The sequence below is a fragment of the Rhincodon typus genome, chromosome 2 (assembly GCF_021869965.1).
Source record: "Rhincodon typus isolate 14 chromosome 2, sRhiTyp1.1, whole genome shotgun sequence".
Classification (NCBI taxonomy): domain Eukaryota; kingdom Metazoa; phylum Chordata; class Chondrichthyes; order Orectolobiformes; family Rhincodontidae; genus Rhincodon; species Rhincodon typus.
In genome coordinates, this window is record NC_063333.1 from 63,679,564 (window position 1) to 63,700,930 (window position 21,367).

At 42.3% G+C, this 21,367-nt stretch overlaps 1 protein-coding gene across 1 annotated transcript in view; it reads right to left on the reverse strand.

The window, feature by feature from the left end:
* Positions 1–8,504: 8,504 nt before the first annotated feature.
* Positions 8,505–21,367, reverse strand: part of LOC109912449 (ATP-binding cassette sub-family A member 13-like) — a 268,159-nt gene continuing 255,296 nt past the window's right edge. Inside the window, exon 54 of the mRNA XM_048608185.1 lies at positions 8,505–8,585. Coding sequence (XP_048464142.1) covers positions 8,505–8,585 — 81 coding nt within the window. The remainder of the gene's footprint in view (positions 8,586–21,367) is intronic.

Sequence of the window (21,367 nt, forward strand, 5' to 3'; positions counted from 1 at the left end):
TAATCCGGGACGGCTTGGATGACCGGGTAGGTGAAAGTGTGTTTATTTTTTTTTGTATTTTCTACGAATAAAGTATATTTTTTTAAATAAAAAAAAAATCACAAGAACACACTAAGTTTCCCTGTTTCCTTTTAATTTTCTCCAACATGACTGCCTACGCAACTTTATTCAGCACTGAGTCACATATGTAGCATGGATATTTAACTTTGATGCTCAATATAAATATGATAAATGTTAATTTCTGTTTCCTTTTACTGTCAACTGCATTATAGAAATGAGTTCCCTCCTTCATAGTCTTGAAACTGAAGAGATAACTATGAGATTTTTTCTTCAGTGTGTTGACCAATGATATACTTTGATTTCAATTTTTATTGCATTTTCATTGAATACATGTCGAATTGAATATGAATGGACCAGATTACCTGCACCTATATCTGAAAAGTAAAGCAACTGCAATCTTTGTAAACAGAGTTTGCTAATGGTCTGAGTGTATTGTTGCAATATGAAATAGCTGCCTTCTGATTAGCCAAGACTCTTCTCCTGGTCAAATATTCACAGCCGCAGGCAATATGCAAATATATGCCTTCTGCATTTCAAAGATATTTTGCCAAGACATATCTTCTGCTAGAATTTACATTGGGCTTTCATACACTATGCATTCATTTCAATAGAAATTCAGTACCTTAATATTATACTGATATGGACTCGGTAAAATATATGAAAGTTTACTGTTTCCTTTGCCACCTTTATTGCATGGTATCAAAAAATATTGTTGAAACATGGCAGTATGTCTCTAATGGTAAGTTGTGTTTTAGATGACATAGGTTAAATACTTATGGAATTTCTGGAAAAAAGCCTCAATCTATTTTGTAATTGTCAGAAGGATCCAATGAAGCATTTTCCTGAAAATGAAAAATCTAATTAAAAATAAAGGATCACTATATTGAAATTTTATAAACAGGAACAGAAAGGTAGACTGAGCAATATAGAACAGCATCAATAAGCTGTTGATATCACAGAAAGTGACACCAGGTCACAAAAGTGTGGAAGGGCTTGCTCAAGCTGAGTCACACAGATATCTCTGCCTGTTCCAGGCAGAAATTATATTGTTCAATACGTTCTGATCACAAAGATCACTCCAGGCACACCTCTCAGCACCCTTGCAACATGGTGGCAATGGTAAAATCAAAACAAATTCTCCATGGAGCAATGGTAACAGCACCACACAGCATCCAGTGTTGAAACAAAAGGAAATACCACTGCCAACCATGTCAGATTCTAGCGTGGAATGACAGAACAGGGCAGCATTACAGCAAAATAGGAGGAAAAAGCAGCAGAGGAAGAATGAGGTCAACAAAAGAGCCCGCAACAGACACTTGCAGGTGAAGACTGATTGATCATGATGAAGAAATGGCAAACATGGTGCAAACAGCCTCCAACTGTAAGCAAAAACTTGAGGCAGCTGCACTTCAGTGGTAAACATGACTGACAGCATGTGGAGCAGACAGTCTCCAACAATAGGAAAAACTAGATTATCTCATAGCAAATAGACCACAGCTGCAAGCAAAACCTTAGGACAGGCAACCTCCAATGGTAAGTAAAACTGGTAGAACAGGGGGGCAGGTATGTCCTGGTAGCCGGCAAATATCCAGGACAGACAACCTCCAGTGATTGTCACAGCCACCATTTGTTAAGTTGTTATTGATACATATTTTGCATTTTTGTAGCATCTCATATGGCATCCGAAAATGTTTTCAAGTTTTGAAGTGTAGTTCGAGTAAGAATTCATGGACCAATACAACAGCAATCAGTAGAACCTAACACTATTGCAATACAAAGTTCCCAAAATAACGATAACAATGGCTGGATAATGGACGAGTAATTTGGGTGCCTTATTTGCATGGGGAGGTTGCAAGATGCAACCTGCTGAGAGTTCCAATTGAAGTGGCTGGGATTTAAATGTGGTATGTGCACCTTACCTGAATGGTCACTGGGCAAATTTGCACAGCTGACAGCCTCTGTATTCAACAGGAGGAATAAGCAATCCTGTCCAGATACCACATGATGTAACTTGTCTGGTCTTCTTAATGACAGGCTGCTCCTATTAAAGGACATTTGTGCTGAATAATATTGGTAAAAATTAATTAACAGAAAGCAAGGCAGGGACAGAATTCCAGGATAAATGTGTGGCACTGGGGTATTAGTGATCGGGGTAGGCAGGGGAGCGAAAGAGAGAGAGAGAGAAACACCATGGTTCCACATGAGTCAAGAGGCCTTCAAGGACCATCCTCTGAAGGAAATGGGAGTAGATGATCAGAGAGGTCAATTCATGAATTCTGGACATAAGAGCCTGATAGCAGTATATTATGAATTCCAATGACTTTACATGGGTGATCGAGATCAAATCAAACACCTTAAAGTAGAACATCTCCCACCCACCAGGCCACCAACCTCTCAAATCTTCACACTGCCATAACAAACCAAGTACCAGCCCCTGACACTTCAGACTAACACCTAACATCAGCTTTTGCACCAGTCACTCACACAGCAACGTTAATACTGCCAGCCTCTCACTGCCTATTACAGTCATAGAGTCATCGAGTCCTACAGCACAGAAACAGGCCATTTGGCCCAAACAGGTCCATGTGAAGCAAATGTCCATCCACGCTAACCCCATTTCCCTGCACATATCCTTTTTAACCTTTCCTATTCATATATTCATCCAAATGCCTCTTAAATGTTGTTAATGTACCCGCCTCAACCACCTCTGCTGGCAGCTTATTCCACATGTTAAAAACATTGCCCCTCAGTTTCCCTTGTATTCTTTCCCCTCTTACCTTAAACTGATGCCCTCTAGTCCTCGATTCCCCAACCCTGGGAAAAAGACTGAGTGCATTCACACTATCAATGCCTCTCATGATCTTACACACTTCTATAAGATCTCTCCTCAGTCTCATGTGCTTGAAAGAAAAAGGTCCTAGCTTGTCCAACCTTTCCCTGTCACTCAGTCCCTTAAGTTCTGGCAACATCCTTGTAAATTTCTTCTGCACTCTTTCAAGTTTAATAACATCCTTCCTATAGCAAGGTGACCAAAACTGAACACAATACCCCAAGTGCGGCCTCACCAATGTCCTGTACAACTGCAACATAACTTTCCAAGTTCTATACTCAATGCCCTGACTGATGAAGGCTAGTCACTGTCCTGTCAACCTGTGACTCTGCTTTCAGAGAATTGTGCACCTGAACTTCAAGGTCCTTCTGTTCTACTATAGTCCTTAAGGCCTTACCATTCACCATGAAACTCCTACCTGGATTTGACTTTCCAAAATGCAACACTCACACTTATCTTTATTAAACTCCATTTGACATTTTTGGCCCACTTCCCCAACTGGTCAAGATCCTGCTGCAATTTCTGATAATCTTCGTCACTGTCCATGATACCGCCTATTATAGTATTATCTGCAAACTTACTAATTATGCCTTGTACATTCTCAGCCAAATCATTTATGTAGATAACAAACAGCGATGGGCCCAGCACCGACACTTGAGGCACACCACTAGTCACAGGCCTCCAGTCAGACAAGCATCCTTCCGCTATTACTCTCTGCTTTCTACCATCAAGGCAATTGTGTATCCAATTTGCTAACTCTCCCTGGATTCCATGTGATCTAAGCTTCCAGAGCATGTGGAACCTTATCAAAGGCCTTACTGAAATACATGTAGACTACATCTACCATACTGCCATCATCAATCTTTCTGGTCACTTCATCAAAGAACTCTAACAAATTTATGAGGCATAATCTCCCACACACAAAGTCATGCTGACTACTCCTAATCAAACCCTGTCTTTCTGAATGCATGTATATCTTATCCCTCAGAATCTTTTCAAGTAACTTACCTACTGCAGATGTTAGGCTTACTGGTCTATAGTTCCCAGGTTTATCTTTGCAGTCCTTCTTAAATAAGGGCACAACATTTGCTACCCTCCAGTCTTCCGGGACCTCACCCGTGGCTAACGATGATACAAATATCTCAGCCAGGGCCCCCACAATTTCTTCTCTAGCCTCTTGCAGGGTTCTTGGATGTAACTGATCAGGACCAGGAGATTTATCCACCTTCATACATTCTAATACTTTCAACACCTCCTCCATTGTGATATGGACTGTCCCCAAGATATCGCCACTAACTTCCCCAAGTTCCCAAGTCTTTATGTCGTTCTCCATGGTAAACACAGAGGAGAAATATTCATAGAGGACCTCGTTCATCTCCTATGGTTCCACACATGCGTTTCCACTTTCGCCCTTGAGGGGTCCTATTCTCTCTCCAGTTATTCTTTTTCTTTTTATATACTTGAAGAATCTCTTTGGATTCACCCTAATCTTCTCAGCCAAAGCTATCTTGTGCCCCATTTTCGCCCTCCTGATTTCCCTCTTCAGTAAACTCTGGTATCCCCACTAGTCCTCCAGGGATTCCCTTGATCCCAGCTGCCTGTCCCTGACCCATGATTCCTTTTTTCTGGTCAGAGCTTCAATATCTTTTGTGATCTAGCATTCCCTACTCCTGCCAACCTCACCCTTCACCCTCACAGGAACATACAGACCTTGAACTCTAGCTATCACACTTCTAAAGGCCTCCCACTTGCCAGAGGTCACTTTGCCTGCAAAAAAAACTACTCCAATCAACCCCTGCAAGCTCCTGTCTAATTCCATCAAAATTCGCCTTGCCCCAGTTCAGAACTTCAATCTGTGGACCAGTTTTGTCCTTCTCCATAACTATGTTAAAATTAATAGAACTATGGTCACTGGTCCCAAAGTGCTCCTCACTGTCACCTCAGTTACCTGTCCTCCCCTGCCCTATTTCCCAAGAGTAGTTGAGTTTTGCCCCATCCCAAGTAGGACCCTCTACATACTGCTTGAGGAAACTTTCCTGAACACATTTAACAAATTCCAACCCATCTAAGCGCTTAACACTGTGGCAGTCCCAGTCAATATTAGGTAAATTAAAATCCCCCACTTTGACGACCCCATTTCTCCTGCAAGTCTCCACAATCTCCTTGCATGTTTGTTCCTCTAATTCCCGTTGACTCTTCGGGGGCCTATAGCACAAACCCAATAACATAATCTTCCCTTTCTTATTTCTTAGCTCCACTTACAAAGCCTCACTGGATGATCCCTCAGTTATTTCATCTCTGACTACTGCTGTAATAATCCCCTTAATCAAAATTGCAACTCCCCCTCCCCTCTTTCCTCCACCACTGTCTCACCTAAAACACCTGTACCGTGGCACACTAAGCTGCCAATCCTGTCCTTCCCTTAGCCATGTTTCTGTAACGGCCATAATATCCCAGTCCCATGTACCTATTCACGCCCTTAGTTCATCAGCCTTACTTTTCAGCCGTCTTGCATTGAAATAGATGCAATTTAATCCAACAGGCATTCCTTGCTTCCTGTCCTGTTCCAGCCTGACCTGTCTCTTCAAATTGCTTCAACTAATTACTGTATCTCTTTCCAGCCTCACACTTTCCTCCCTGCTGTTGAGGATTCCAATTCCTGCCAATCTAGTTTAAACCCTCCCTTGCAGCTCTAGCAAAACTGCACGCCAGGATATTGGTTCCCCCTTCAATTCAGGTGCAACTCATCCCTCTTGAACAGGTCACCTCTGCCCCAGAAAAGATCCCAATGATCCAGAAATCTGAATCCCTGCCCCCTGCACCAATTCTTTAGCCACGTATTCATCTGTCATATCCTTCTGTTCTTAACTTCATTAACATGTGCCACTGGAAGTAATCTGGAGATTACCACCATCAAGGTCCTCATTTTTAACTTTTTTCCTAGCTCTCTATAATCCGTCTGTGGGACCTCATCCCTATTTCTACCTATGTCATTTGTGCCAACGTGCACAATAACTTCTGGCTGCTCACCCTACCGCTTTGAGAATGTTTTGCAGCTGCTCCGAGACAAGCAGCTGGGAATCCATCCTGGATTCCTGTCTGCAGCCATAGAATCTCCTGTCTATCCCCCTAACTATCAAGTCTCCTATCACTAAGGTTCCTTTTACCTTTACCCTTTCTCGCTGTAACCCAGAGCCAGTTGTAGGGCCACTGACCTGGCTACTGGTGCTTTCCCCTGATCGGTCATCCCTCCCAACAGTATCCAAATGGTACAGTTGTTTTCGAGGGGAATGACCACAGGGGATTTCTGCACTCTCTGCCTATGTCCTTTGCCTTTCCTGTTGGTGACCCAGCTACAATCTGCCTGCACCTTTGGTGTGACCATCTCACTGAAACTCTTATCTATGATGCATTCAGTATGTTGGATGATCCTGAGTGCATCCAGCTCTAGTTCCCTAACATGGTCTCCCAGGAGCTGCAGCTGGGTGCGCTTCCCACAGCTGTAGTGATCAGGGACGATGGAAGTCTTCCTAGGCTCCCACCTCCTGCAGGAGGAGCATGCCACTGCCCTAACCACCATCTCAAATGCTGTAAGACTAAAAAGGAAAGTTAAAAGGAGTTTACCTGAGCTTACCTGTACTTTTTGCTGAGCCACTGCTCAACAAAGCCTCTCAAGCCAATGCTTACTTCTCACTCTTGATATCTATTTAGCTATGGCTGGTAGACCATCCAAATACAATGCAATGCAACCAATAAAATACTTCTTGCAGAAATAGGCACGACACAACTGATGGTGAAGGGTAGAAACAGAGTGGCACAGGAATGCCCACACCTCCTGCAATCTGCAGACAGAATGGCTCTCAGCATCAACTGACCCTGTATCATTAGGATGGCATTGGGGTCAACATTGAGGGTGTTAATATATTGATGCCTGCAACCCCTATCTCACCCATACCTTCACCATCAACCTTCTGTCTGGCATAATGTGAAAGCTGCTAATGGTGAGGCCTTGAGCCTTTTGCTACTTGGCATCCTCCCCTTCCTTAATTCTTTCCCCACAATATTTCCATTTTCGCTTATTGCTTTCAAACACACGAACTTCATTGGAGGACTGCAGATATTGAAACAAAGAATTACTTTGATCTTCAAAGTATTCACTACTGACAGCCACATCCAGAGCTCCTGCTAGGGATGGAGCATTCATAAGATCTTCAATGTCCTTGAAGTTTCCAATCCCCACACCACCATCGAGCTCTGACCCTGGTGAAACCTAAATAGTCCTGGTCTATCCTTTCCAGGACATTTTCCAACACTCAAGCTGAAACAACTGAGTCATAGTAGCTGGAGCTCACATACTGTGATGGTGCCAAAACTGGCTAGGTCACACCGATTCTGTATCGAGTATAGTTAATGCGGTAACAAAAGCGAATTTATATTCTATTTGAAATTTGAAGGACTGCATTGAACGAATTGGACGCATAATTTGCCAAAAAAATCAACTTGCTAAAAGGGTATGGGAAGTTCCATTGACTGATAGAGCACCAGCTTTATCCACACTGGATTATGAGAAGTCATTTAAAGTTGTTCTTGATGCCAGCGGCATTGGTGTGTAAGCAGTTTTACAGCAGGATTAAGAGTTAGGGATCAAAACACCTGTCAGTTATTGTTCAGAGAAACTGACTGCATGACAATAAAAACATCAACATTTAGAAAAGAGACATTGAGTTTCATGTCGGCACTTCTACCTACTGGCCTTCAGCACATAAATCAGTACTCCTCAATGCTGAATTCCCAATGAGGGTGATCAGGGCACTAAATGTACTCTGGCTGGGACGTGTCAATGCCCATTATCTAGAGTAGTTCAGTAACAACCAAGACATAGCTGCTAAATTGAACTTGTGGCAAAGAATGAGAAAGGACAATTAAGAGAAAAAAAAACTAATTGAACTAATACTCAATAAGCCACCTGTAACTGATGCATTTGTCCATGGCTATATTAGTAGAGGTGATCATCTTGTAATCCCGTGGAGATAAATTCGCACCTCACTTCCCCCCCTTCATGTTGAGGATACCCTTCATCGTATTGTGTGGCACTATCACCACACTGAGTGGCACAGATTCCAAACAGATCCAGAAGCTCAAGACTGGGCCTCTATAAGATGCTGTGAACCATCAGCAGTGTAAGATTGGAATTTCATCCATAATCTGTAACCTCATGACCCATATGTCCCCCATTCTACAATTACCACCATGACAGAGGATCAGTCCTGGTTCAATGAAGAGCTCAGCAGGGCATTCCAGAAGCAGCACCAGGCATACCTGAAAAGTGAGGTGTCAAAATGGTGATACTACAACATAATACTAATTGCATGCTAAACAGCACTAACAGCAAACGGTAGACAGAGCTAAGTGATCCCACAACAAACAGATCAGATCTAAGATCTGCAGTCCTGCCTCCGGTCATGAACTGAGGTAGGCAGTGAAATAACTAACAGGAAGAGGAGGCCACATAAATATTCACATCCTCAATGATGTGGGAGTCCAGCACATCCATGCAAGAGATAAGGTTGAAGCAACTCCAGCGATCTGCAGCCAGAAGTACCAAGTGGATGATCTATCTCAGCCTCTTCTGGAGGTTCACAGTATCATTACCATCATCATCATCATCATCATCATCATCATCATCATTCATTGTCTTTCCAGAAGGAAAACTATCATTCTTAACTGGTCTTGCCTACATATGACTCCAGACCCATAATAATGTATTTGACGCTTCCCTGCCCTCTGGGCATTTAGGGGTGGGTACTAAGTGCTAGCCTCTATCAGCAATGCCTGCATTCCATAAACAGCTTTCTAAAAATCATAATTGCCAGTCTTCAGCCAATTTGATCACACCTTGAGATATCAAGAAATAGCTGAAAGCTTTGGACACTGCAAAGACTATGGAGCCTGACAGTATTCCAGCAATAGTATTGAAGACTTGTGCTCCAAAACTTGCCACTCCCCTAGCCAAGCTGTTCCACTACAGTTACAACACTGGCATCTACCCAACAATGTGGAAAATTGTCCAGGTACGTCCTGAACACAAAAGCAAGATAAATCCAAACCGGCCAATTACCGCCCCATCAGTCCACTCTCGATCATCAGCAAATTGATGGAAGACATCATCAAATATGCTATGAAGCAGCACCTGCTCAGCAATAACCTGCTCAGTGATGCCCAGTTTGGGTTCTGCCAGGGCCATTCAGCTCTTAACCTCATTATAGCCTTGACTCAAACATGGACAAAAAAACTTCAATTCCAATGAGGGAGATGAACGTGACAACCCTTGATATCAAAGCCGCATTTGACTGAGTGTGGCATCAAGGAGCCTTGTAAAAAATGGAGTCAATGTGTATCAGGGGCAAGCTCTCTGCTGGTTGAAGTCATACTGGGTACATAGGAAGGTGGTTCTGATTATTGGAAGTCAGTCATCTCAGCTCCAGGACATTTTTGCAGGAGTTCCTCAGGTGGCGTCGTTGGTTAAACCATCTTCAGCTGCTTCATCAATGACCTTCCCTCCATCATGAGATCAGGAGTGGGGATGTTTGGAGATGATTGCATAATGTACAGCACCATTCGTGACTTTTCAAATACTGGAGCAGTCCACGTCCAAATACAGCAAAGACTGGACAAAATCCAAGCTCGGACTGATAACTAGAAAGTGTTAGGTGCCAGACCAGATTCCCCCAAGGTATATTGTTGAGATAGGCCAGACCCTAACTTTTATTACTTTTTTGAAACAGCAGGTGTAAAGTGCTGTTTTTCATTTGCGATTTGATTGGTCCACCATTACACTTTAATCAAAACACACTTTATTCTTACAACACAGTTAAAATACAACAAAAAGAAGAATCGGTATACGTTTACTCTATTGAAATATTTAACAAGATAACATACTATTTAACCACTAAACATCAACTGTTCCATTATAGGCAGCATTCCATTAACACAAACGCAATTCGGCAACATGGTTATTATTGTCACTTGTTATCTCTCTCCAGTGTAGTAGAAAGAAACACTGAAAAGAATAATCTACCCTTCTGAATTTTAAGCAGAAGCCTCTCTGTCCACGACTCTACTCTAGCAGCAGAGAACTTGAGCTTTCAGCTCCAGCAGCCAGCAAATACCTATTCAACTAACTGAAAGCAAATGATCAGTCTGTGTGAGCCTGACCCTGCCCACTCATGTTTCTTTTGTCATATTAAAAAAAAACCCAGAGAAAATGCAAAGTTGTTTACCAACTGCCTGTCTGAAGGAGGTATTTCAGCGCCACTGAGGCAACACTCCTCTACAAGAGCAACAGGACAGAACACATCTCTTAAAGGCATACTGCCATCATAAAGATAACATTTGTACTATGTAAGTGCCAGGCAATGATCATTTCTAAAAACAGAAGAATCTAACCACCGCTTCTTGATGTTCAATAGCATTCCACATTTGGCACACTACATACAATTCTGATCGCCCTGCTATATGAAGGATGTTATTAAATTGGAAAGGGTGCCAAAAAGATTTGCAAGGATGTTACTGAGACTAGAAGGTTTGAGTGATAAGGAGAGGCTGGATAGGCTGGGCCTTCTTTCCCTAGAGGCTGAAGGGTCACCTTGTAGAGATTTACAAAACCATGAGGGGCACAAATAAGGTGAGTAGCTAAGTTCTTTTCCTCTGGGTAGGGGAGTCCAGAATTAGAAGAGGGCATAGGTTTAAGCTGAGAGGGGAAAGATTTAAAAGGCACCTGAGGGGCAACTTTTTCACATAAAGAGTGGTGTGTGCTTGGAACAAGCAACAAGAGGAAGTGATAGATGCGGTTAAAATTACAGCGTTTAAAAACATTTGGACAGGTACATGCATAGGAAAGGTTTGGAGGGATATGAACCAAATGCAGGCAAATGGGACTAGTTCAGTTTAGGAAACATGGTTAGCATGGATGAGTTGGGCCAAAGGGCTTGTTTCTGTGCTGTATTACTCTATGACTCTATTCCTCAATGCTGATCCTGATACTACTGACATCCTGGTGTTTACTGTTGACAAAACATTGAACACGACCGGCCGTATAAACACTGTGACTACAAGAACAGGTCATAAGCTGGGAATTCTGTAGCAATGAACTCACCTCAATTCCTGAAAACCTGTCCACCCTTCACAAGGCACAATTCAGGAGTGCAATGGAATGTTCTCCATTTCCCTGACTTGGTACAGCTGCAACATCACTCAACAAACATGACACCATCCAGGACAGAGGACCCCACTTGATTGGCTTCTCATCTAATAGTTTCAACGTTCACCATTAATGCAGGGAGGCACCAAAGTGTACCACCTGCAAAATGCAAAGCAACAACTTACCACAATTCCTTAGAAAGTACCTTCCAAACCTGTGACCTCAAGAGAGATGGGGACAGCATATGCATGAGAATACCATTACCTGAATGTTTCTTCCAAAAAAAAATCAACCTCACCAGGAAATATATCAACATTCCTTCAGTGTCGTTGGCTGAAAATCCTGGGTCAAAATAGTCTCCCTAACAGAGCGGACTGGAAAGCAGCTCACCACTACCTTCCTCAGTTCTGTTAGGGATGGGCAATAACTATGGCCCAGCAATGTCAAATTCCATGGATGAATTCAAAAAAAAGATTTTTATGCCAGCTTGATTCTATCAAAGAAGTGAGCTTTGCAGTTGTTATTTCTGACAGTGATATCACAAATGGATGAAGATACTACAGCTCCAGAGAGCTGGTCTCTCATCAGAGTGAGACAACTGGGAGCTGTTTAACCTGAGGGCCACCACATCATGGGTGAGGTTGAGAAGATGAGACCATCATGGTAACATTAGCCAGTGTAGGGATTGAACTCATGCTGTTGGTATCACTGCATTGCAAACTAGTCATCCAGCCAAGTGAGCTAGTCAACTCCTTACTATGAGCACCTCTGTCAGCAACATATAATTTTGTGAGGAAGAAGTCATGGAAAGACTGACTGTGAGAGTGTGAATCCCCGCCTCATCTTCATGATGCCACTAGCTGAGTGCCACAGAAATAATGCTTTGATGGATTCCTGGCATGTTGCTGCTTTCCTTGAGTGGTGACAGCTTCATGTAGAGGCACTCTCAGGCTCACCATCTCTTTAGGTTTGTCTCCACTCCTCAGCCACCTGTGAGATCTGGGTTCCACAACTCTAAAGAAATAGGTAGGATTCTCCTGGGCTTCCATTGCAAAGGCAACACAACCTCACCCACTCTAGACTGCTTCCAGATCATTAGGGTATTCTGAATCACCTCATGACTCATTATCACTGACAATATCTACCTTCCTGAGTTGTTGTATCTTAGCTGGTGCATAGAAAGATAAAAGCAGGAAATTAGGGGTTTATGTCAGCGAAAACACAGGGCACGAAATTTAAACAAGGACTAATGCTTGACCTTGAACTTCACATCTCCCTTGATCATGCTCATTGTTAACATTATCATCACCACAGAGGTTGTTTTAATGACTTGGCTCATCCTCTAATAGATAGCTCTAGTATCTTCTATCTAATTATCTCTTGAACAACACAAAAATTCCTCCGATGTTCGATCTTTCATTCAGTATGCAACTCTCTTCAACCACCTCTCAAATAAGTGAATGTTCCATTGTCTCTAATCTAATTTTCTACTCAGTTCTTTGACTTGTATTTTAGTTTGAGAATTGAAGGCTCAAGAGTCTCAATTTCATGATTGTGTGGTACAGAATTGATTCATGGACAGTTTTTTTTTAACTGAATAGTAGAACAAAAGGTGACAGGATTCCACTGTGAGGAGAATATCATTGCCCAAAATAATCCGGCTGTAGAAAGCAAATCTTTCATAGAAAATCTAATCCCAAAAGTTCTTGCAAGCATCACAATTTTCCATTGGAAATGCAATTGAAGGGTGTGGGAGAAAAGGATAGCAGCACCTGAGGCACCCCAATACTGACCCTGTGAAAATTATTGCAGCCAGCTAACTTATATTTTACCAAATAGACAGCAGCTTAAGTCATAGTGGGGGAACGGGAACAACAATTGGGACAGCACTAACACTAATGTTGCGTATACATTGGCCTTTTTCTGTGCTTCCTCTTCTGTCTCTTTTCTCTTCAGCACATGTACCATGTGTAGAGGTATTCCCAGTGAGAAGCCTTTTTGCTACCTCTCTACATATTTTATCCACTCCTCAAAATGAAGTCCAAATCTCAAATCTCCAGTAATCTCAAATCTCCAGTAAAGACTCTTTTTTTAAAAAGTAGTTTTAAAAAATGTGGAATACTAGTGGCAGTGAGATGAAACCTGTAGGTGGCCCTGAACTGACACTTGCCAAAATCCTTCAGTAAGTGACAACGTCAGCGTGTCAGAAATTTCAAGGAAATTAATATTAAATCATGGATAGGAAAGAACATTAACAAATTGACAATGAGAAAAAGGCACCAAACGATGACAAATACCCAGGCACAAATGATTTCCATGCAAGATGGTTTTATCTCCAATCTCCAAGACCTAGGACTCTACTCCCCGCTCTGTACCTGGATAATCAACTTCCTGACCCACAGATCACAAACAGTAAGGATGGGTGACAACACCTCCTCCACAATAATCCTTAACACAGGTGCCCTGTAAGGCTGTGTACTCAACCCTTTACTATACTCCTTATACACTTGAAGCTGATTGGTCAAATTCAGCTTTAAGTCCATTTGCAAATTTGCTGATGACATCACCTTATTGGATCAGGTCTGAAACAACAATGCTGCAAAATACAGGAAGGAGATGGGCAACTTAGTGGCATGGTATAAAGACAACAATCTCTCCCTCAATGTCAGCAAAATGAAGGAGCTGGTCGTTGGCATCAGGAAGTGGAGTGGAGAACATGTCTCTGTCTGTATCAATGGTGCTGAAGTGGAGGTGGTCAAGAGCTTCAAGTTCCTAGGAGTAAATATCACCAATGACTTATCATGGTCCATCTATGTCAATGCTACAGACAAGAAAGCACACTAATGCCTCTACTTCCTCAGAAGGCTAAGGAAATTTGACATGTCCACAATGACTCTTACCACTTTTTATAGATGCACCATGGAAAGTATCCTTTCTGGATGTAACACAGCTTAGTATGGCAACTGCTCTGCCCAAGACCGCAAGCGATTACAATGAGTTTTGAATGCAGCCCAGTCCATCACAAAAAACAGCCTTCCTTCCATTGACTTTCCATTCCTCCAATTATTTTCCACTGCCTCAAGAAGGCAGCCAACATAATCAAAAATCCCTCCCACCCCGGTTATACTTTCTTCCACCCTCTTCCATCGGGCAGAAGATACAAAAGTTTGAAAACTCGTGCCAACAGATTTAAGAACAGTTCCTTCCCCACTGTTATCAGGCTTATGAACAGACCTCTCACATATTAGAGTTGATCTTTCTCTGCATCTTCTTTGCAGCTGTAACACAGTATTCTGCATTCTGTTCTATTATCCTAATGAACTTACGTAAGGTACAATTTGTCTGGTTAACATGCAATACAATACTTTTCACTGTATCTCAGTAGATGCTACAGTAATAAATCAAATCAAAAAAAAATCAAGCTCTTTAAAAGAAGTATGGAAGAAGATTGCAGTTACCCTAATTATGGAACTTGTTCCAGTTCTGAAGAAGAGTCATAACGGACTTGAAATGTTAATTATATTTCTCTTTCCACAGATGCTGCCAGACCTATTATGTTTCTCCAGCATTTTCTGTGTTTGTTTCAGATTCCCAGCATCTACAGTATTTTGCTTTTATTTGGGTCTCTCTTGACGTTAGTTATACGAACTTCCAAATATCTTCATAAGAAACTGTTTGGAAGATTGTAGCCTACTGAATTGAGGACAAGTTATTGATCTAGTTAGGAAATTGGCTGCGTGACAGGAGATAGTATTGATAATAGGTCAGCACACTATTGTGCAGGATATGATTAGTGGTGTCTCACAATAATCTATATTAGTGCTCCAACTATTCATCGTACTTACTATTGATTTAGATGAAAGCCACAGATCCAAACAAGTGGATGCCATAAAGATAAGTGATATTGTTACCAGTGTGAATTAAAGTCAGGAGTTACAAAGATTAATTTGTTAAATGAATATGCAAAATTATACTGTTGTACAGCACAGAAATAGACCCTTCAGTCTAACTCATCTGCACTGACTAGATATCCTAAACTGTTCGAGTTCCTCTTGTCAATTTGGTATATATCCCTCTAAACCCTTCCTATTCATGTACTCTCCAGATGCCTTTTAAATGTCGTAATTGTACCCACCTCCATCACCTCCTTTGGCAGCTCATTCCATACACGCACCACCCTCTGTGTGAAAAAGTTGCTCTTAAAGCCCCTTTTAACTCTTACCCACTTACCTTAATCTTATGCCTTCTAAGTTTTGTACTCCCCTACCCTAGGAAAAATACCCTGTTATTCATGCTATCCATGCTCCTCATGATTTTATAAGCCTCTATAATTGTGGGAAATAGACGTCAATGTAGGGAAATGTGAAGTCCTACACTTTAGACCTGGAAAAGAAAAAATAAGGCACTTCTTAATTGGCAAAAAACCCCTAAAATCAGTGGAAATTCAAAGAGATCTGGAGTTCAGGAACATATTTCATTAAAATGCTACAAACAAGTACAGAAAGTAATCAGAAATATTAATGGAATGTTGGTCTTTATATCTACAGGACTAGAATCAATGAGGTAGAAATAATGTTTCAACTCTACAAAGGCCTGATTAGTCCATACTTTAGGAAGGATACATTGACCTTGGAAGGAATAAATCTCTGATATACTAGACCTAAAAGTTATGAGGAGACAATACACAAAGTATGGGTTTATTTCTTAGATTTTCTTTCTTAGAATCCCTACAGTGTGGAAACAGGCCCGTCGGCCCAACAAGCCCACACCGAACGTCAAAGCATCCCACCCAGACCCATCCCTCCATAACCCACCTAATCCATTCATCCCTGAACACTATGGGCAATTTAGCATGGCCAATCCACCTGGCCTGCGCATCTTTGGACTGTGGGAGGAAACCGGAGCACCCGGAGGAAACCCATGCAGACATGGAGAGAATGTGCAAACTCCAAACAGTCACCTGAGGGTGGAATCGAACCCGAGCCCCTGGCACTGTGAGATGGCAGTGCTGTCTGGAACTTAAATGGTCCAAAAGTGATTTGTTTGGGATTCTCAAGATAGGAAGGGAAACATATAAATCGAATAGCAAGAAACAATTTCTGATGTTCAGGGAGTCAAAGATTAGGAGGCAGAGCCTAAAAGTTTGAACCATAATATCTTTCAAGATTGAAATTTGGATACTTCTCTCCACATAAAGGATGGTATAAAATTGAGTGGCATAAAAGTTCTTCTGCAAAAGCAATTATAATGAGTTTGATTGTAAATTTATATTTAAGATTGATAGATTTTTATAATCTAAAGGGTTTTTTATGATAATAGGGAAAGAGATATGTTTATGCATTCAGGTCACAGATCAGTCATGATCACATGCAGTGATAGAACAGGTCCAAGAGGCTCTGATGCTGCTTGGCCTGCTGTGTTCATCCAGCTCTACATCTTGTTATCCAAAAGGCTACTCCTGTTTTATGTTTTGGCTTGTTTCTATATTTACACATCTCCCTTACGCTTGATGTATTCAAAGTGTAATGTTTTGAAGAACTGCAACACACTAAATGGATTCCTTAGAGGTCAACACAATACAATCTGCAGGATTAAGTCTTCCTCATAAACAATTATCAACTGTCTCCAAAACCAGTTCTGGTAGGTGCTGACACCTTCCCAGAAGATTAAAGTGATCACATCATGCAACACAGCTCCTAATCAGACTCTGAAGCTGCTCATTGATTGTGGCCATCAGAGGAAGCACACAGGCAGCTTACAAGACATCCACACTGTTAAGAGGAAGCAGTGACCTGCATATCTGAATTGGCTATTGACATTTGGTTTGTTTGTTTGTTTGGTTGCTTGGTTGTTTGTTAACTCCACATGATAGTCTTAGTAGGTCAAAGTTCTTTCCTATAATTGCTCAAAGACAATTCCTAATTATCAATTATTCTGGCAATAAAGAAAGCTTTTAAATGGATGTTGGATACTCCAACACTAAAGGAGAACAAAAATAGCCAAAAAAAAACAAGAATTAAAAGTCACAGATAGTAGGAACTGCAGATGCTGGAGAATCTGAGATAACAAGGTGTGGGAGCTGGATGAACACAGTAGGCCAAGCAGCATCAGAGGAGCAAGAAAGTTGACGTTTCGGGTCTGGACCCTTCTTCAGAAAAAGGGTCCAGAAGAAGGGTCCAGATCCAAAATGTCAGCTTTCCTGCTCCTCTGATGCTGCTTGGCCTACTGTGTTCATCCAGCTTTACATCTTGTTATCTAAGAATTAAAAGTCACTTCATCCCCAGGCAACTGTTACATTATTTCTCATGGCTGGCAATGGGGTGCAATTCCCACAGGAGACCCATGATCACACCACAAGCCATCACTGGGGGACACACATTGCATGGTGATTTGAGAACTCGTCAGGGCACTTTCTGGGGATTTACCATCTAAGCGAGGTAGTGTCTCTGGGACAAAGTGCACAGTCAAGGCAGGTAGAGAGACTGAGTCAAAGCAGGAATGTTATCCAGGGCAGACAGGAGGTTTGCAATGTAAACTTCAATAGTGCACCTAAATAGTGCTATCAAGTTAGGAATGGAATTAATGGCCGTGTCATTTAGGAAGTGGAAGATTCTTAGGGAATGAACATTGACAAACTGGGAAGGCGTGTGGACAATGGCAGAGGAGTTGGAGTTGCATATTAATGCGAGAGAAGTGAATGTACTCAACAGGTTGAAGAAGCAGTTCAATGGATAAGAGGTGGTGTCAGGACTAGTTCTGGGCTCAGGGAAAGAGCAGGAAGATCTATGGAAAGGGTAAATGGGGCCACCATGACTGGGGAGCTAGAAGGTGAAAAAAAACAGGATTCAAAAGGGATGATAATACCACCTGTAGCGAGAAACCAGTATATCACAGATGGAGGATTGAGGCTGAAGGAATCCAGGAGGTATTAAGGTGCCATTATATCACATACATATTCACTCACTGATACTGCACTCTAGAAATCAGAGAGGCCTGAGGTCTGGTTGCACGAGTATCTGGACTGTTCAACAATCCTAATATGGCTGATGTGAAACAGAAACCAATAAAAAGCAGTGAACCTGCTCTCAATAAGGGATTGAATGGTGAAATGATGCACTCAGGACAGCAATAAGGTTCCCATGCTTGAGCCTGTCATAACAATGAGAAACCAATGAGGCTGAAAAAAGTTCTGAAGTCTGAGCCGAAGGGCAATGCAGCGACAGCAATGGCTCACTCCTGTACCTTGTCAACATTCCTTCCTGGTCAGTTGGCTATGTAGATGGACATGTCTATCTCAGATGGTGTCTATGAGGTGTCACACATAGAGAGAGTCAATGCTGCAGGATAGCCAAGGAGCAGGTTCCTTGCATGTCTGCGGAGCCAACATGTGTTTGAGGCCAATGTTGACACACAGTGACAGATTGTAGATGCAACCCTAACCCCCATGTCAGCTCACTGATCCCATTCTTTGTGAGCTCCTCCATTGCCAGTCTCTTCAACATTGTGCACTATCCATGTTTCTCACAATTGAAACTACTTCGAGCAGTCCTCATCCAATAGCTTACAGCTTCAGTTTTAATGTGGCACCTAGAGCCCTAACATCACCCTGTCCTTCCAAGGTGCCCATTCCATCAAATTCACAGGCTTCGTACTCCCCCAGGTCATCAACCAAACCACGTACTTGTGCATACATGCCCACCTACCTACCCCCTTACCTCAGACCCCTTCTCTGACCCTCTGCCACATTGGCCTTCCCTCCTAACCCAAACCCCGCTTTCCCCTTTGTTTCTGCAAAGGAAGTGATGGGATGACAGTGGTTAACCCCTTTGACAGACCTGACCTGCCAGCACTGCCCAGTTCCCTGGCTTGTGGACACACATATCCCTGAAGGTACTATACCAGCCCTCTGAACTGGCTCCTATGGAGATAAAGTAGAGGTGGAATCATTACGACATTTAAGAAGTATTTAGATGAACGCTTGAAACATCAAAGCATAAAACTCTGGACCAGGCACTGGACATTAGAATGAGAGTAGGTAGGTGCTTGATTTCTGGTGTTGACTTGATGGGCCAAAAGGCATCTTTCCATGTTGTAATAATCTAGGACTGAATGACCAACCATGATCCACTCCCTGCAGCATAGAGGCATGGCCCCTCTGTCCAATGCCACCCCAACTAGATATCTGGCCTTGGAAGAAGTCCTGGACTGGTTTCTGAGGTTGCCCCTGACAAACCATGTTTGGCCCTCTAACAAGTACCCCAATGGACTTTGCTACAGAATAGTCCTCAAAGACTTTGATGTAAAATAAGATGCACACACCCTTGACTGAAGACTATTGCACCGCTTGGCCACTGCGCAGTTGTGTGATTGTATGAATTCCCACTGCAAAACACAACAGGACAGGTAAGGCATGTACGCTGTGGGCAGGCCAGTGGGCACAATGTGAATGCATACTGAGAAAGCAAGGGAGCGGTTCTGGCAGATAGCCTGATCTACACCATGGACTGAATGCTGGTCCCTGTGAGGTGACTGAAGCTTATGCAGCTGTACACTGCTGGTTGTCAGTGAGTCCTGCTAGACAAGTCTGCACTTGCAGAGCCCACTCCCAGTGAAATGGGGGATGCCAGAATGATGGCGATGGATTCCTGAAAGTGGAGTGCCAATACCCGTGGTGGAAAGGCATCTGTGGCTAATGTTCATGGACTGTGTCCCCGCCTGCAGTTTTGACCATGGGCAAGATAGAGGTAGTTAAGAGGAGATGGTGAGTTGAACTTGTCAAAAACACACTCTCGTTTCCAGTTGAGGTTTCCTAATGGCTAATTTTCATGATGAAATTTGTAAGATCACCACCTATGGCAAGTTAGGCTGTTAACAAAATATTAACAAGCAATAATGAGTGTCAACCAGGATCTCACTGCTGCCCAGCTAGAAGCTCACTATGCTACTTGAGAAGAGTGAACAGATGTGAGGAGATGACTTGACGGTAGGAGACAGAAGGTGATGGTGGAGGGTTGGTTTTCTTATTGGAGGCCTGTGGCCAGTGCTGTCCTTTAGGGATGGGTACTAGGTCCATTTTTGTTTGTAATTTATATAAATGATTTGGATGAGAATATAGAAAGCATGGTTTGTGAGTTTGTGGATGACACCAAAATTGGCAGTATATTCAACAGTGAAGAAGGTTATCCAAGATTACAAAGGAATCCTGATCAGTTGGGCCAATGGGCTGAGGAGTGTCAGATGGAGTTTAATTTGGATATATGTAAGGTGTTGCATTTTGGTAAAAGCAAACAAGGGCAGGACTTACACAGTTAATGGTAGGGCCCTGGGTAGTGCTGTGGAACAGAGAGACCCAGGAGTTAAGGTACTTCATTCTTTGAAAGTTGAATCACAGGTAGACAGGGTCATTAAGAAGATGATTAGCATGCTTGCCTTCATTGCTCATACCATTGAGTATAGGAATTGGGATATCATGTTGATGTTGTACAGGACATTTGCAAGGCCATTTTTGGAATACTATGTACTGTTCTGGTTGCTCTGTTATAGGAAGGATATTATTGAATTGGAGAGGATTCAAACATTTACCAGGCTGTTGCTGGGACTACAGAGATAACAAGGTGTAGAGCTGGATGAACACAGCAGGCCAAGCAGCATCAGAGGAGCAGGAAGGCTGACGTTTCAGCATCACTCTCTTCCATTATACAATGGTATCAGCAGGACAGATTTTGAGTGCAGATTTAAATATTCAGCACACAGAGCCAGTCAGCACCTGCTCAAACAGTAACCTGTAGTAAAAAGGCAGCAGGAGCTATAGCAGTTCTAAGACAGTAAAATTTCAAATCAGTTTGAAACAGTGAGCTGTTTTGGAAAAGCTGGTAAAGACGAGGCAGAGTCTCAGCAAAGATGTAAGGAGAAAGAATCAAATCATAATCCCAGGAAAGAACAGTCAATAACAGATACTCAACGTGAGTTTAGTATAATGGTGAAATTTTCTTATTTGAAAGGAAACTTCAAGGGTAGAAACCTTAAAGAGGCTTAAAGCACCCTGTCATGCAAGTGATTGCTGTCACAATTGTTTAGAAAATCAGGAAAAAATGTGAGAAAAATCTTTGTTAAAAAAGAGGCCCCCTGTTGCAAGGATTGGGAAAATAGCAGTTTCAGTCAACTATTGAGCATGGAAAATACTGAAGGCAGAAGAAAAGTTTATTGAAGTGTAAAAGCAATTTTAATTGTCAAATGGGACTAGATTAATTAAGGATATCTGGTCAGCATGGACGAGT